Below are 13,111 nucleotides of genomic sequence, written 5' to 3'. Positions count from 1 at the left end.
GACATCTCTAACGTCTGATTTAGTTTTATTTCTGGAATTTTCGTTTCTTGCTTGCATTGTTGATCGATTATTTCTTGATTTATAGAGCTGATTGATGTAGATTGCTTAGTGAGATTAATGGATTTATCTTGTTTAAATAAATGCTTGTTTAATTTTGTCATTTCTTATTCTCAATAATTAAATACGCTTTTATTAATGTTTGATATAATTGAATAATGAATCCATATTATAGTAAATAAATTTAAATTAATTTTAATTTTAAAATTTATTTTTATCTTATTAAAATTATTGTAGATTTAGGAGTTTATTTGTAAGGAGTTAATTTTTTTTTAAAATATTGTATCTCACTATTAATTTATTAATCGAATCAAATTTTAAAAGAAAACTAGCTCAATCCATTAATTTAAATTCCTGGCCCAAATTAACAATTAATTTTAAAACAAGGGCCCAAGTAAATTAAGACCAGCCCACTCTCCCTTCTGTCTCTCTTTGCCTAAATTCAAAGAACTCGCTCCCTCTCTCCAAATTCTCGCCGGCGACCAATCGATTTTACCGACTCGTCTTCTCCCTCTCGCCTCTTTCACCTAGAAATCCCAAATTGGACCAACAGAAATAATAAAAAGAAATAGAGAAAAACTTTCAAATGGTGCGCTGCCGCCGAAATTGAACACAGAGAGAGAGAGAGAGCTGCGGTAGAATGAGCAGAAGGGTGCTCAATTCCGGTCTACTTTTTCCAGTAAAATTCTTGAACTCACTAAAACCCTTCTACAGATTCTTCAGTACCGACGAAATTTTTCTCGAAGGACTAACCGCCGCCGACGGCAACCTCGAAGGATTATTAACGGACGATGAAGCCCTCTACTCCGCACCTCTAGACGCTCCAGCCCAATATCTCTCATTTCTCAAGGAATCCATTTTTGATGCCAAAGCTGAAGTCTTTGAGTCAGTCAAGTGCTCAACCGATGCTATTTCAATCATAAACACGATCAAGAGCACCAATGATGGGTTGGGAGAGGAATCCCAGAAATTCCTAAGGCAGTTTAGGGCGAAACTCGATGGGAATTTGGTGGTTGATGTGTTGAGAAATGTGCAAAATCCTGAATTGGGTTTTAGGTTTTTCATGTGGGCTGGGAGGCAGATAGGGTATAGTCACAATGTGACCGTTTATGAGGCTCTGCTGGAGTTGCTAGGCGGTGGTAGGGACGAGAGAGTGGACGATCATTTTCTGCTCGAGATAAAGGGGGATGATGGGGAAGTGCTGGGGAGATTGCTTAATGTGCTGATTAGGAAGTGTTGCCATGGTGGGATGTGGAATTTGGCACTTGAGGAGTTGGGGAGGCTTAAGGATTTCGGGTATAAGCCGTCTAGGGCGACATACAATGCGCTGGTGCGCGTGTTCTTGGAGGCTGGGAAGGTGGACACTGCTTTGCTGCTTCACAGGGAGATGTTGAGTTTGGGGTTTAAGATGGAGAGTCATATATTAGGTAGCTTTGTGCATTTCTTATGCAAAATAGGTAAATGGAGAGATGCATTAACTATGATTGAGACGGAAGAAGTCCAGCCTGATACTTTGTTGTATACGAAGATGATAATGGGGTTGTGCGAGGGCTCTTTCTTTGAAGAGGCTATGGAGTTCTTGCATAGGATGCGGGTGGATTCGTGTGTTCCTAATGTCGTGACGTATAGGGTTTTGCTTTGTGGGTGTCTGAATAAGGGGAAGCTGGGGAGGTGTAAGAGGGTTCTGAGTATGATGATTGCAGAAGGTTGTTATCCGAGCACTAGGATATTTTGCTCTCTCGTCCACGCCTACTGCAAATCCGGGGACCATTCCTATGCATATAAGTTGTTCAAGAAAATGGTTGAATGTGGTTGTAAGCCTGGTTATGTAGTTTATAATATATTGATTGGAAGTATCTGTGGTGGCGACAGCCTTCCAAGTCCGGACATGTTGGAACTGGCTGAAAAGGCTTACAGTGAGATACTTGTTGCCCGGTTAGCGTTGAATAGAGTTAATGTTAGCAATTTTGCCCGCTGTCTTTGTGGGGCGGGGAAATATGAGAAATCTTATCGTGTGATTCATGAAATGATGGGCAATGGATTTGTTCCGGAAGCTGGCACGTACAACAAAGTAATTGGTTTTTTCTGTGATGCATCCAAAGTAGACAAGGCCCTCTTACTATTTAAAGAGATGAAAGAGAATGGAGTTGTCCCAAATGTATATACTTACTCTATTATGATCGATAGGTTCTGTAAAGTTGGCTTGATTCAACAGGCTCGGTGCTGGTTTGAGGAAATGATGAGGGATGGCTGCCCTCCGACTGTGGTCACGTATACAGCACTAATACATGCTTACCTCAAAGTAAGGAAGATATCTGATGCAAATGAGATATTTGAGATGATGTTGACACAAGGATGCCAACCGAATGTTATCACTTTTACTGCTATGATTGATGGATACTGCAAAGCTGGACAAATAGAGAAGGCCGGGGCGATTTATGAAAGAATGAGAGGTAATCTTGATGTTCATGATGTAGATATGTACTTTAGAATTTCGGATAATAGTAATAATGAGCCAAATGTTGTTACACATGGAGCTCTGATTGATGGCTTATGCAAGGTGCATAGGGTCAAAGAGGCAAACAAAATTTTAGATGCAATGATGGCTCAAAACTGTGAGCCGAACGATGTTGTTTATGACGCTCTTATTGATGGATTCTGCAAGGTTGGAAAGCTAGACGAAGCACAGGAAGTTTTTGCTAAGATGTCAGAACGTGGATACACCCCAAATGTTTATACATACAGCTCTTTGATCGACAGGCTCTTTAAAGAGAAACGCCTTGATCTTGCTCTGAAAGTACTGGCAAAAATGCTTGAAAATTCGTGCATGCCTAATGTTATTACTTATACAGAGATGGTTGATGGTCTTTGTAAAAACGGGAAGACAGCTGAAGCATACAAACTGATGTTGATGATGGAGGAAAAAGGTTGTAATCCTAATGTCGTCACCTATACCGCCATGATAGATGGCTTCGGGGTTACTGGAAGAGTCGATAAATGCCTCGAACTCTTCCAAGAGATGACCAAAAAGGGATGTGCTCCGAATTTTGTCACATACAGGGTCTTAATAAAGCATTGTTGTGGCGTTGGGAGATTGGACGAAGCTTATCAGCTTCTGGAGGAGATGAAACAGACATATTGGCCGAGTCGTTTAGCAAACTATCAGAAGGTTGTGGAAGGCTTCAGCAAGGATTTTATGATGAGTCATGAATTAGTCAACGAAATGGGTAATGATGATGCTGTTCCCCTTATTCCAGCTTACAAAGTTTTGATTGATAGTTTTCGGAAGGCTGGGAGGTTGGAAATGGCTCTGCAGCTGCATCAAGAGTTTTCATCGTTGTCACCATGTTCATCAATGCATAAGAATGTGTGTTCTTCTTTAATCGAGAGCCTGACAGCTTCAGGCAAAATTGATGAAGCATTTGAATTATACACAGACATGATAGGAAAAGGTAATGTTCCCGAGTTTGCTGTGATAGTTGATCTCGTCAAGGGGCTTCTAAAGGTTAACAGATGGGGCGATGCACTTCTTCTCTCCGAAAGCTTGTGTCACATGGTATGCCTCTTTCTTACAGCGACATTGTGTGCTCTCGAATTATTGATACATTATCATAATTCCTGTTATTTGCAGTTAATTATTTGTGTTTTCCTTACAATGATATTGGTTTTTCATTTGATAGCATTGCCATAGCAATCAAGACATACTGCAAAGTTATGGAATAATGCTATCTAGCTTCCAACATCTAGCTTATGGATGAAGAAAACGAGAGGCCCTAGAAAACATTTACACTTATTATTTCTTCTATCTGTTTGAAAATTACATATTGGCAAATGCACGTTTCGAAATCTAACTTACCAACTCAAGCATGGCGCTGTCACCTGTTGTTATACGAGAGTCCATCGATCTCTGTGTAAATATGATGTTATTTGTATGTGTTGATCCGTGCAACTTGATCTAGTTTTTTATAATTGCATAAATTGGTAAGCATGTTGGCATCAACAGGATCAGTTTGAATGGTTTTGATGATTATCTAACACATGTGTACTGGCTAGTGCCTTAACATTCGAATAATCTGATATTTGTTGCATGGTTTTTTTGGATAACAGGATATCCAGTGGTTACCAAATCAGAACACGCGAAAACAGACATAGAGTGGCTATTTTACTCCTCTCGTTACAATTGGATAGCGAAGCATTAAACAAATCTTCTTTAAAATCTGCATCAAGTTAGAAACACAAAACCGGCAAACATGTACTTCTCTTCATGCCAGGTATGTTGCACGTCCAGCTTCTCGCCTTTCGTGTGTGCAGTTATATATTTTCTCAGTTATCCAATCTTGTTCGTAGAAAAGAGGGTTAGACGAAAGTGGTTGTATGGATCAACACTTCAACCACTCTTCAATCCTTTTCTCTTGTTTCAAGAGTTTCAGCTTTTAAATTGTTTTTTTAGATCTCTTCTCGAAATTGAAGAAACGAAGCATCCCAAGTAGACATGTAGTGCTTTGCGCCAAGTAACACATCAGCCTAGTCGAGCATTTTCCTGTAATATTTGTCTAACTACAGGACCATGTTGATCTAGTAGATGTGCAAGGTTTAATGAGTTTAAAGCACTATCGTTTTCCAATTTTAGTTGTTTGCTTACGGTGCAGAAAATGGCCACTCGTTGGAGCACCATGCGTCGTGAATATGCCATTGCTGAGCTGTTGGCCAACTCGGACACAGGTAAAGGCTCGATCCTTGGCCAAACACGATGATAATTAGACGATTTTTCTCTCTGGGAACTGAACTCGGGAGAATGCGACTCACTGGTAATGGAAAATTACAGAACTTGATGAGCTAAATGAATTTTCGGAGAATGCAGAAAGAAAAATGGAACTGATGGAACTGATTTTGGAGTGTTCAAAATTGCTGTTGGAACTGATTTCATATAGCAAAGATGATCTGCTGCATTGTTGGAAGTGGTCATGTAAATAGGATTAGTAGATTATTAGTACATTGCTGGTTTCTCTAGTTTTAACCTTAAAATATGTCTATAAATTACTAAATTGTTGATTTGTTCTTATTTTGATATCACTGATGACATGTCTTGGATACCTACTTGCATGACGTTTATTGTTATTCAAAATTACACTTTTTGTTCAGCACGAGACTTTATGAAATATAGTTATTTAGTTTATTAAGTAGAGAAGGAATAAAATAAAAAATAGTAGATTAAATTAGAAAGAGTAATGATTTCCATTGTTAATAAGAGCATCTTCAATTTTCACTTTGAATCGGATAATAACGAGTTAAAATTATAAACATAGATTTTGAAGTTGATTGGAGAATGATGAGTGCTAACCATGCGCGAACGGTGCATCGGCCCGCCGAATGTGACGGCGGCGGAACACCGTTGATAGCACCGTATCAAAGATTTTAGGAAAAAATATATGAGTATAACCATCTGAAGTATACGAATCGCAAGCAAATCCACCGGCCATGCTTGGAAAGACTGCGGCTGCCGAGAGGGTAATCTCAGATGGAAGAAGCCTATTGAGGAGATGGTGTGTGAACAAAGCCCGCTACTCTTACTCCACTCCCAATTTATAGAATACAAGTATGTCTAACTTTATTGAATGCATGACCTATGAAGTGAGCGTGTAGTAAATATTACATATATGCGTCACCATCACAATAACTATTATGTACAAGTGTGTAGTTGCATATACATGTGCGTGTATTTGAAAGTTGTAAACAAATACTTATGCAAGATTGATAATGATATATGGATTGGGAATTGATCCGTTGGAATTTTTGAGAAAAAAGAGAGATTATTCAGCTGGATTTTATGCGCATATAATAAAGTATAATCACAACTACGATCTTGTTTTTTATATATATACTGTCAAAAAAACGCCCATTCATTAATAAATACCAAATCCTAATATTTAGTGTGAAGAATCCCAATAAGTAAACTGTAAATGTGTCTAATACTATTATTAATTCCATCTCAAGAAAATTAAGTACTATAGTTCTAGATTATAAATTTAATTTCATTCATATTTAATGACATAGTACTAAAATAGCAAAATAAGACATTTAAAATCGCTCAATTAATTAAAAGATTATACACTATATCAACACGAGTTGACTGCAGCAAATATTTAAAGTAACAGTGTGAGTCAAAAGCCACGTGGGAATTTGTCAAATTATTTATTTTCCGCAACGTGTCTCATATATATTATTATATTTAGAGAGAGAGAGAGAGGAGAGAGAGAGCTGATATATGAGTTCTCTTCTCTCTCTGCCGAAACAAATGCGAATGATGAAGACGCTGAATTGCAAAAAATTCTTCACAAAACCTACATTGTTAGGGCTTGCTCTAGGCCAGTTTCTCTCGCTTCTCATCACCTCCACCGGATTTTCATCCTCTGAACTCGCCAACAGAGGTCCCTTTTTCCTTCAACAATTTTGATTTTACTCGACTTTCAATTACAATTGTGATGTTAATCTCGATGTTGTTGTTATTTTGTTTCAATGCAACTAAATTGATGCTGTTTTGCTCCTATAACTATGTTGAATTGTTGTAAACTGTAGGAATTAACGCACCAACTTCTCAGTCGTTTTTGAATTATGTATTGTTGGTGATTGTCTATGGAAGCCTTCTACTCTACAGAAGAAAACCTCTCAAGGTCTGCTCATTTGCTTCTCTCTCATGTCTCATCGCTTTTTTGGGGGTTCTTTTTGGTGTGTGTGTTTTAGTTTTGGAGAAATTTATCTTAATTTGGATTAGATCCTTGATTGGATGTGTTGGCTTATCAGATTGATTGCATTGATATTACATTAAACTGTGTTGATTTAAGCAGGCCAAGTGGTATTACTACATTTTGCTCGGATTGGTTGATGTTGAAGCCAATTTTCTTGGTGAGTTACTACTTACTCCATCTTCTTAAATTGATGAGTTTGAACATCTTGAAATACACAATCCATATGAATGCCTTCTGCATCCTGTGTCTGGTTAAATAACTACCTAATTCGATTAACTTGCGGTTCGCGTATTAGTATTTTCTGGCGATTTCCTTTTTCTTACTCTATTGTTGAGCATGTAGTATAGTAATTCCCGAATAAAAGATAGCATTGGAATTTAACTTTTCATCATACTTATGTGAGAGCTTCCTTTACAATTGGGACCTAAAGGAATAATACGACCAATGGTGTGAGTGTTTTTGCTAGAATAACACGATTCGTTTTGGATGTTGCAGTGGTCAAGGCATACCAGTACACCTCCATCACGAGCGTGATGCTGCTGGATTGTTGGACAATACCATGTGTCCTGTTTCTCACACGGTTCTTTTTGAAGACGAAATATAGGTTCCGAAAGTTTATAGGCATAGCTATCTGCGTTGCCGGTCTTGTAACAGTTGTTTTCTCCGATGTACATGCAGCAGATAGATCGAGTAAGTACTACTTATCATTTTACTTGCATTTCATTTATCATTTTGAAAATCTGTGGTTCTGTTTTAGGAGGCAGTGGACCTCTTAAAGGTGACCTTCTCGTTATTGCCGGGGCAACTCTTTACGGTGTTAGCAACGTCAGCGAGGCAAGTGCATGCTCAATTTTACACTCGGAGATGCAGATTAGCATAAGCATAGAAGTTAATGCTCGTCATGGTTGGTATAATGCAGGAGTTTTTTGTTAAAAGTGCAGATAGGGTGGAGCTTATGGCCTTCTTGGGCATCTTTGGTGCAATTATCAGTGCTATTCAAATGTATTCTTTTCTTTCTCTCACTTTTCCTTTGCCATTGAATTCGTATCAACTCATCAATATTTTTCACTTGTTTTAACTCATATGCAGAAGCTTACTCGAGCGCCATGAACTCAAATCCATTCACTGGTCATCTGGGGCGGTATCTCTCTCGTTCGCTCTCTGTCTCACTCTTTCTCTCTCTCATGTATCACTGAATAAAACACATGCTAGTTGCAGACACTCCCGTTCGTTGGATTTTCCTTAGCCATGTTTGTGTTTTACTCGGGGGTTCCTGTTTTGCTCAAGGTACGTTGTCATCCAAACTATAATTTGCTCTAGAGTTTAACGTCTACATATGGATTTATTTATGCTTGGATACGAATCTGGATGCAGATGAGCGGATCAACAATGCTAAATCTGTCGTTGCTGACTTCGGATATGTGGTCTGTTTTAATCCGCATCTTCATATACCATGAAAAGGTAGACAACATTGTGAAATCACTATTATTGTTGTGGTGTCTGATTCTAAATGAGTTTTGTTTATGCAGGTTGATTGGATGTACTTCGTCGCCTTTGCTGCTGTCACGCTCGGACTCATCGTTTATTCGGTGTAAGATAAATTCATCTCATCTCTCTTTTTTTACTCCCCCGTCCACTAAAACTAGTCCCTTTTTTTAAAAAAACTTTTAGAGGTGATGAAAATGAGAAGAAAAACGTTGAGGAAGAGGCTCCCCAGATTCAAGTTTGAGCACCCACATTTTTGTAGAATTATTAGGAAGATTATTGTTACTAGTATTAGTTAATGTTTTTGTTCCACATCTATGCTCATTTGTCTTTTATATGTGAATCAGTTAATTTTCCATACCAAGAAAGTTTCAAATTAAAGACATGATAATCAATTAAATCACGAAATTTGATCAAATTCTAGGTGGTTTCATCAAATTAGAAAATGTAACTAAACCACGAATTTCAAATCTTTTCAATTGTGCCATTAATATACAAGATGATTTTTTTGGTGATGCTCGAAAAATCGTTGATAGTTCTTCTTTCTTTTCTTAATACGTGCAACACAAAATTAAGCTTCTTGATCTCGTTATCCATATGTTTAATACTTATTCCGTAGTTAATGCCATCCATAGTTGATGGATTACAACAAGAGATTCATCTACATTCCTCTACTGAGGGTTAATGAAACACAAAAAAAAAAATTCATATAACCCATGCAAAAAGTTGGATTTTATCTATATTTTTGTTTGTGTTAATAGTACTTGTTTTTGTAGGTGGATTTTATCATAATTGAGTTTCAGTTATGTGCATTATTTTTAAAGTAATTATTTTAATTTTAAGTATTTTGATGATTGAATTAAAATATTTGTAGTATAATAAGTAAAAGATAAATATAAAATATTAAATTTTTGCTAAATAACAACGCCTACTTTTCCGTTTTTTATATGTTTAATCTTTTATAGAACATCTTTTATTCTTTCAAAGTAGGTTAATTTTTTTTCTTTATTATACTAAAATAAATTCAATCATCAAAACACCTTAAAATTTACCAAAAAGTCATGCTGTTTTTTAACACCAAAACATGTTACTCAACAAGAGCTAAAAGTCACCATAAGTAAAAAAATATAATACAGCAATTAGTTACATAACAAAAATATTACTGGAACATAGCCAAAAAAAAACGTAATAATACGAATAGAAATTTTAAAAAAAAAGTATCATCCGAAGACTAAAAGCAATTTGAATGAAAGGAAAAATAACAAAAAATAAAATTCAACTAATTAATAGGGATATTGGCATCTAATATCATGAAATTTTCAATACAAAGTTGCTGAGTTCGTCGGACAACCTAGGATATTTGAATTTGATATCCGTGACGATGGAGGTATTAAGGTTTGAGGAGTTGCTGAAATCTTCGCGAATGTGCAGTTGTTGTATGTAGAGATGCGGCTCTAAGATGTATATAAAATATCCAACTATGGCAACAAAAGCAAGCAGGCCAAGACAAGCCTTTATATGTTCCTCCTTAGTTATTGGCTTGTGATCCTTGTTGCCCGTCATCAACTTGTCACCATCCTCGTCGGTTATTGACTTGTCACAACGTTCCAAGTCAGTCATCAACTTGTCACAAGAATCCTCACGGGTATTGTATTGTCACAATGATCATCGCCAGTCATAGTAGGGATCTCAAAAAATATACTCTAAAGAAGAACTAGCACTATTCCAAAAAAAATGAGGAGAAATTCGGCACAAAGTTATGAAAAACTAAGGGGATATATTTATAGGCAAAATAAGTCTTAAACCTAATTGGAAAAGATAACATAAAAGATCTATCCAAAGGAAATCGAGATATACTTGGATTATTAACTAATAACAAACAAATTAAAGGATAATTACAAATTAAAGATTGTTTTATGTGTTGGGGCTTGCTAATTTTCTATATACGATATACTTTACTTATATTAGTTAAATATATATTGTCTGGCATGATGTAATATTATTAGTCAATTGGTATAATAAGAAAACTTATCTGGTTATATTAATCAGGGCTCACTGGGTATTGGTGCAAATAAACTGTAGTTCTTATATGGTAGTTTCATTTTTTGGACCTTCAATATATTATAAGATTAACAATTTTGTGAAAATGGAATTAAATAGTTTTCATGTTTAGAGATAATTTTTAGTGTATTGAGGCTTTTCATATATTGGATATGTATTTAATTATTTTTGGTTTATCTAAAATAGTAGATCGGAATATGACTTATAAAATTACCTACTTTTATGGAATAAAAGATGTTCTACAAAAGAATAAAACATGTAGTACTATTAAAAAGGGAAAAGGTAGCGTTGTTATTTTCAATGATATTAATGACTCAACAAATGTCCGTTTTAAGTAGAAGAGGGAACTATACCTTATGACTCTCGTAATTCGACTCACGAAAGAATCGACAAAGAAAACTCTATCAGCTCGATACATTACTCCAATTATTATATACTAGAATGATATTGCCTCACATACATGATATCTCGAGACTCAAAGAATAGTATGATCATATCTCGATCTTGATATGCAATCTTTAAGCTTGGCTTGATGACCCACCTTGTGTCTTGGGCTTGTTGTGATGATGGGCTCGGGCCCTTGGCTGGCGGCAAAGTCGATGTTTGTGTCATGCACGCATGGTACATGGCGCACACTCAATCGAAGAAGGGGTTTTGGTCGGAAATATCACACATTTTGGACATAATATAATTTGGTATTTCTTGTAAACTTTAAACTTAGTCTTTAAAATCATCGACTTTACAAGTTTATACCAATTCCTACCTGATTCGGCTCTATCAAGAATCAACCTCGTTTTATATGATAAAATTTGGAAAAAAAATTGCACCGTCAACATCTTTTTTCGAACAAGTCACCATTTAAAGTATGATTAGTCACATAAAATTTAAAAACAAAATATTACTGGAAAAAGCATCATTTAAGTTAGAACCCAATAAAATTCAATGGAGTACTCTTATCGGTTTGTAATTAAAAAATCACCGTGATATATTGAGTGAAAAAATGATAGTACTACAGTAATTAGTTAAATATATAACTTACTTAAATAAACTACTTACTTAAATAAACTACTCCATATTCTATAGATGTGGAGTAAATAATATGAATAGAACTAAAACAACAAACATCATCCGAAAACCAAAAATAAATTTGAATGAAATTAAACGGAAAAAAATTTTTAAACAAAATATCAAAATTCAACTAATCCTCGAAACCTCGCCGGAGCCTTCTAGAAGAAAACCCCCCACCACCTTCACCGGCGTCACGGCCCCACAACCACTACAATAGCACTTTCCTCTCTCATCAACGCTGCTACAATCACGGCAATTTACACTGCGTATAAAGTTGGTGGTTATCTCAACCCTCAACTCCACCGTTGACCCTTGGGCAAGCTTCTGTTGCGCGTCGTCCCATGACGGCCCACTAGGTACCACCACTGCTTCCCGATGCGCAGTCCCCCAGAAATAGTTGAATCCTGGGACGATGCGAGAGCCCATGGCGGAGAAGCTTTGGCAGGAGGAACAATACAAAGTAACGTTGAGATCGTCAGTATAGAGAGGATTCTTGAATTTGAGGTCGATCACGAATGAGGTATTATTAGGGTTTGAGGAGTTACTGGAATCTTCTTGAATGTACAGTTGTTGTACGTCGATATGCGTCGGTCGAGCCATTGAAAATAAGTAGAACGCAATTACTCCACTCGTGATTGCAGAAGCAATTATAAAAGAAAATATAAAAGCACACCATCGACAACGGTTCTTGTCAGCCATTGACTTGTCACGGTGATTCTCGTCAGCCATTGACTTGTCACAACGATCCTCGTCAGCTGTTGACTTGCTACAACAATCCTCGTCAGCCATAGACTTATCATAGCGATCCTCGTTAGTCATCGACTTGTCGCAGAAGAAAATATGAGGAGAATCTCGTTATGAAAAACTAAGGGTTATAATTATAGGTAGAAAAAGTCTTAATCCTATTTGGGAAAAGATAACATAACGATACAACCAAGGAAATCGAGTTGTACTAGGATTCTTAACTAACTAACTGACAAATTAAATGATAATTACAAATTAAAGATTGTTTCATGTTTTAGGACTTCTTAATTTTTTAATTTAATTTATACGATAAACCTTCTTTATATTAGTTAAATATTGTCTGGCATGATGTAATATAATATATACGTGATAGATGCTATGCTAAATAAAATTTAAATCCAAATCTCTTATTATATCTTTTATATCTGAACTTTTTCCTACTTTTGCTATCATAAAATAAGATATACTAAAGTCCAATTTTAGTCCCTTACATTTGCCCTCAAATTCTTTTTGGTCTCATACATTAAGTTTGTGATCTTGGTCCATAACATATTGTTTTGGTACTTTTTGGTCCCAAACTTATTGTTTTGGTCCAAAAAAATCATTTTCTGTTAAAATTAACCGTCAAAGTGTTTGACCAATTTAATAACTTAATTAATTTAATACTCCTTCCGATTCCTCAATGCTGAGATAAAACTTTTCGGCGCAGAATCTAAGAAAAGAATGTTTAGAGTGTTAAATGGATAGATAATTAAGTGGAGTAAATTTGATGTTTTTAAATAAAAATTTCATTTGTATAAAAATTGAATTTTTATATACATGAAAAATTCTTTATTTTTTAAACTTCTCATTCATAGTTAATTAATCCTAAAACTCTTGTATCCTAAAACAAAATTTTTCATATATAGCTCTCTACCACAAACTTAAATATTGGTCAAACACTTTGACTG

The 13,111-nt window shown here is 35.9% G+C and overlaps 2 protein-coding genes across 4 annotated transcripts; both read left to right on the top strand.

The window, feature by feature from the left end:
- Nucleotides 1-507: 507 nt before the first annotated feature.
- On the top strand, nucleotides 508-5,150 carry LOC121805210 (pentatricopeptide repeat-containing protein At1g06710, mitochondrial-like). 3 transcript variants are annotated; one of them, XM_042205002.1, is made up of 4 exons: nucleotides 508-3,613; nucleotides 4,165-4,328; nucleotides 4,707-4,779; nucleotides 4,919-5,150. In XM_042205002.1, exons 1-2 carry the CDS (start codon nucleotides 698-700, stop codon nucleotides 4,207-4,209), a joined length of 2,961 nt encoding a protein of 986 aa, XP_042060936.1. In that variant the 5' UTR covers nucleotides 508-697; the 3' UTR covers nucleotides 4,210-4,328; nucleotides 4,707-4,779; nucleotides 4,919-5,150. The 3 variants fall into 3 exon arrangements, with proteins under 3 accessions (XP_042060936.1, XP_042060935.1, XP_042060934.1); XM_042205001.1 differs by having other exon boundaries at nucleotides 4,883-5,150; XM_042205000.1 differs by having other exon boundaries at nucleotides 4,707-5,150.
- Nucleotides 5,151-6,311: 1,161 nt separating this feature from the next.
- Nucleotides 6,312-8,648, top strand: LOC121802669 (solute carrier family 35 member F1-like). The gene is made up of 11 exons (XM_042202345.1): nucleotides 6,312-6,485; nucleotides 6,634-6,728; nucleotides 6,903-6,960; nucleotides 7,299-7,493; nucleotides 7,561-7,637; nucleotides 7,723-7,805; nucleotides 7,893-7,944; nucleotides 8,022-8,090; nucleotides 8,178-8,264; nucleotides 8,333-8,394; nucleotides 8,475-8,648. The coding sequence occupies exons 1-11, from the start codon at nucleotides 6,323-6,325 to the stop codon at nucleotides 8,530-8,532; spliced, it is 999 nt and encodes a 332-aa protein (XP_042058279.1). The 5' UTR covers nucleotides 6,312-6,322; the 3' UTR covers nucleotides 8,533-8,648.
- The last annotated feature ends 4,463 nt before the right edge of the window (nucleotides 8,649-13,111 follow it).

The sequence above is a fragment of the Salvia splendens genome, chromosome 5 (genome assembly GCF_004379255.2).
Source record: "Salvia splendens isolate huo1 chromosome 5, SspV2, whole genome shotgun sequence".
NCBI lineage: Eukaryota > Viridiplantae > Streptophyta > Magnoliopsida > Lamiales > Lamiaceae > Salvia > Salvia splendens.
The sequence above is the reverse complement of the archived record's forward strand: the minus strand, read 5'-3'. Positions and strand labels throughout refer to the sequence as shown.

Bases quoted from the DNA above. Each gene is read 5' to 3' on its own strand.
- LOC121805210 (XM_042205002.1), top strand. From the start codon at position 698: ATGAGCAGAAGGGTGCTCAATTCCGGTCTACTTTTTCCAGTAAAATTC. The intron at 3,614-4,164 runs GTATGCCTCTTT...TTTGGATAACAG, and splicing joins CCGAAAGCTTGTGTCACATG to GATATCCAGTGGTTACCAAA.
- LOC121802669 (XM_042202345.1), top strand. From the start codon at position 6,323: ATGAGTTCTCTTCTCTCTCTGCCGAAACAAATGCGAATGATGAAGACG. The intron at 7,638-7,722 runs GCAAGTGCATGC...GGTATAATGCAG, and splicing joins GTGTTAGCAACGTCAGCGAG to GAGTTTTTTGTTAAAAGTGC. The intron at 8,265-8,332 runs GTAGACAACATT...TTGTTTATGCAG, and splicing joins TCTTCATATACCATGAAAAG to GTTGATTGGATGTACTTCGT.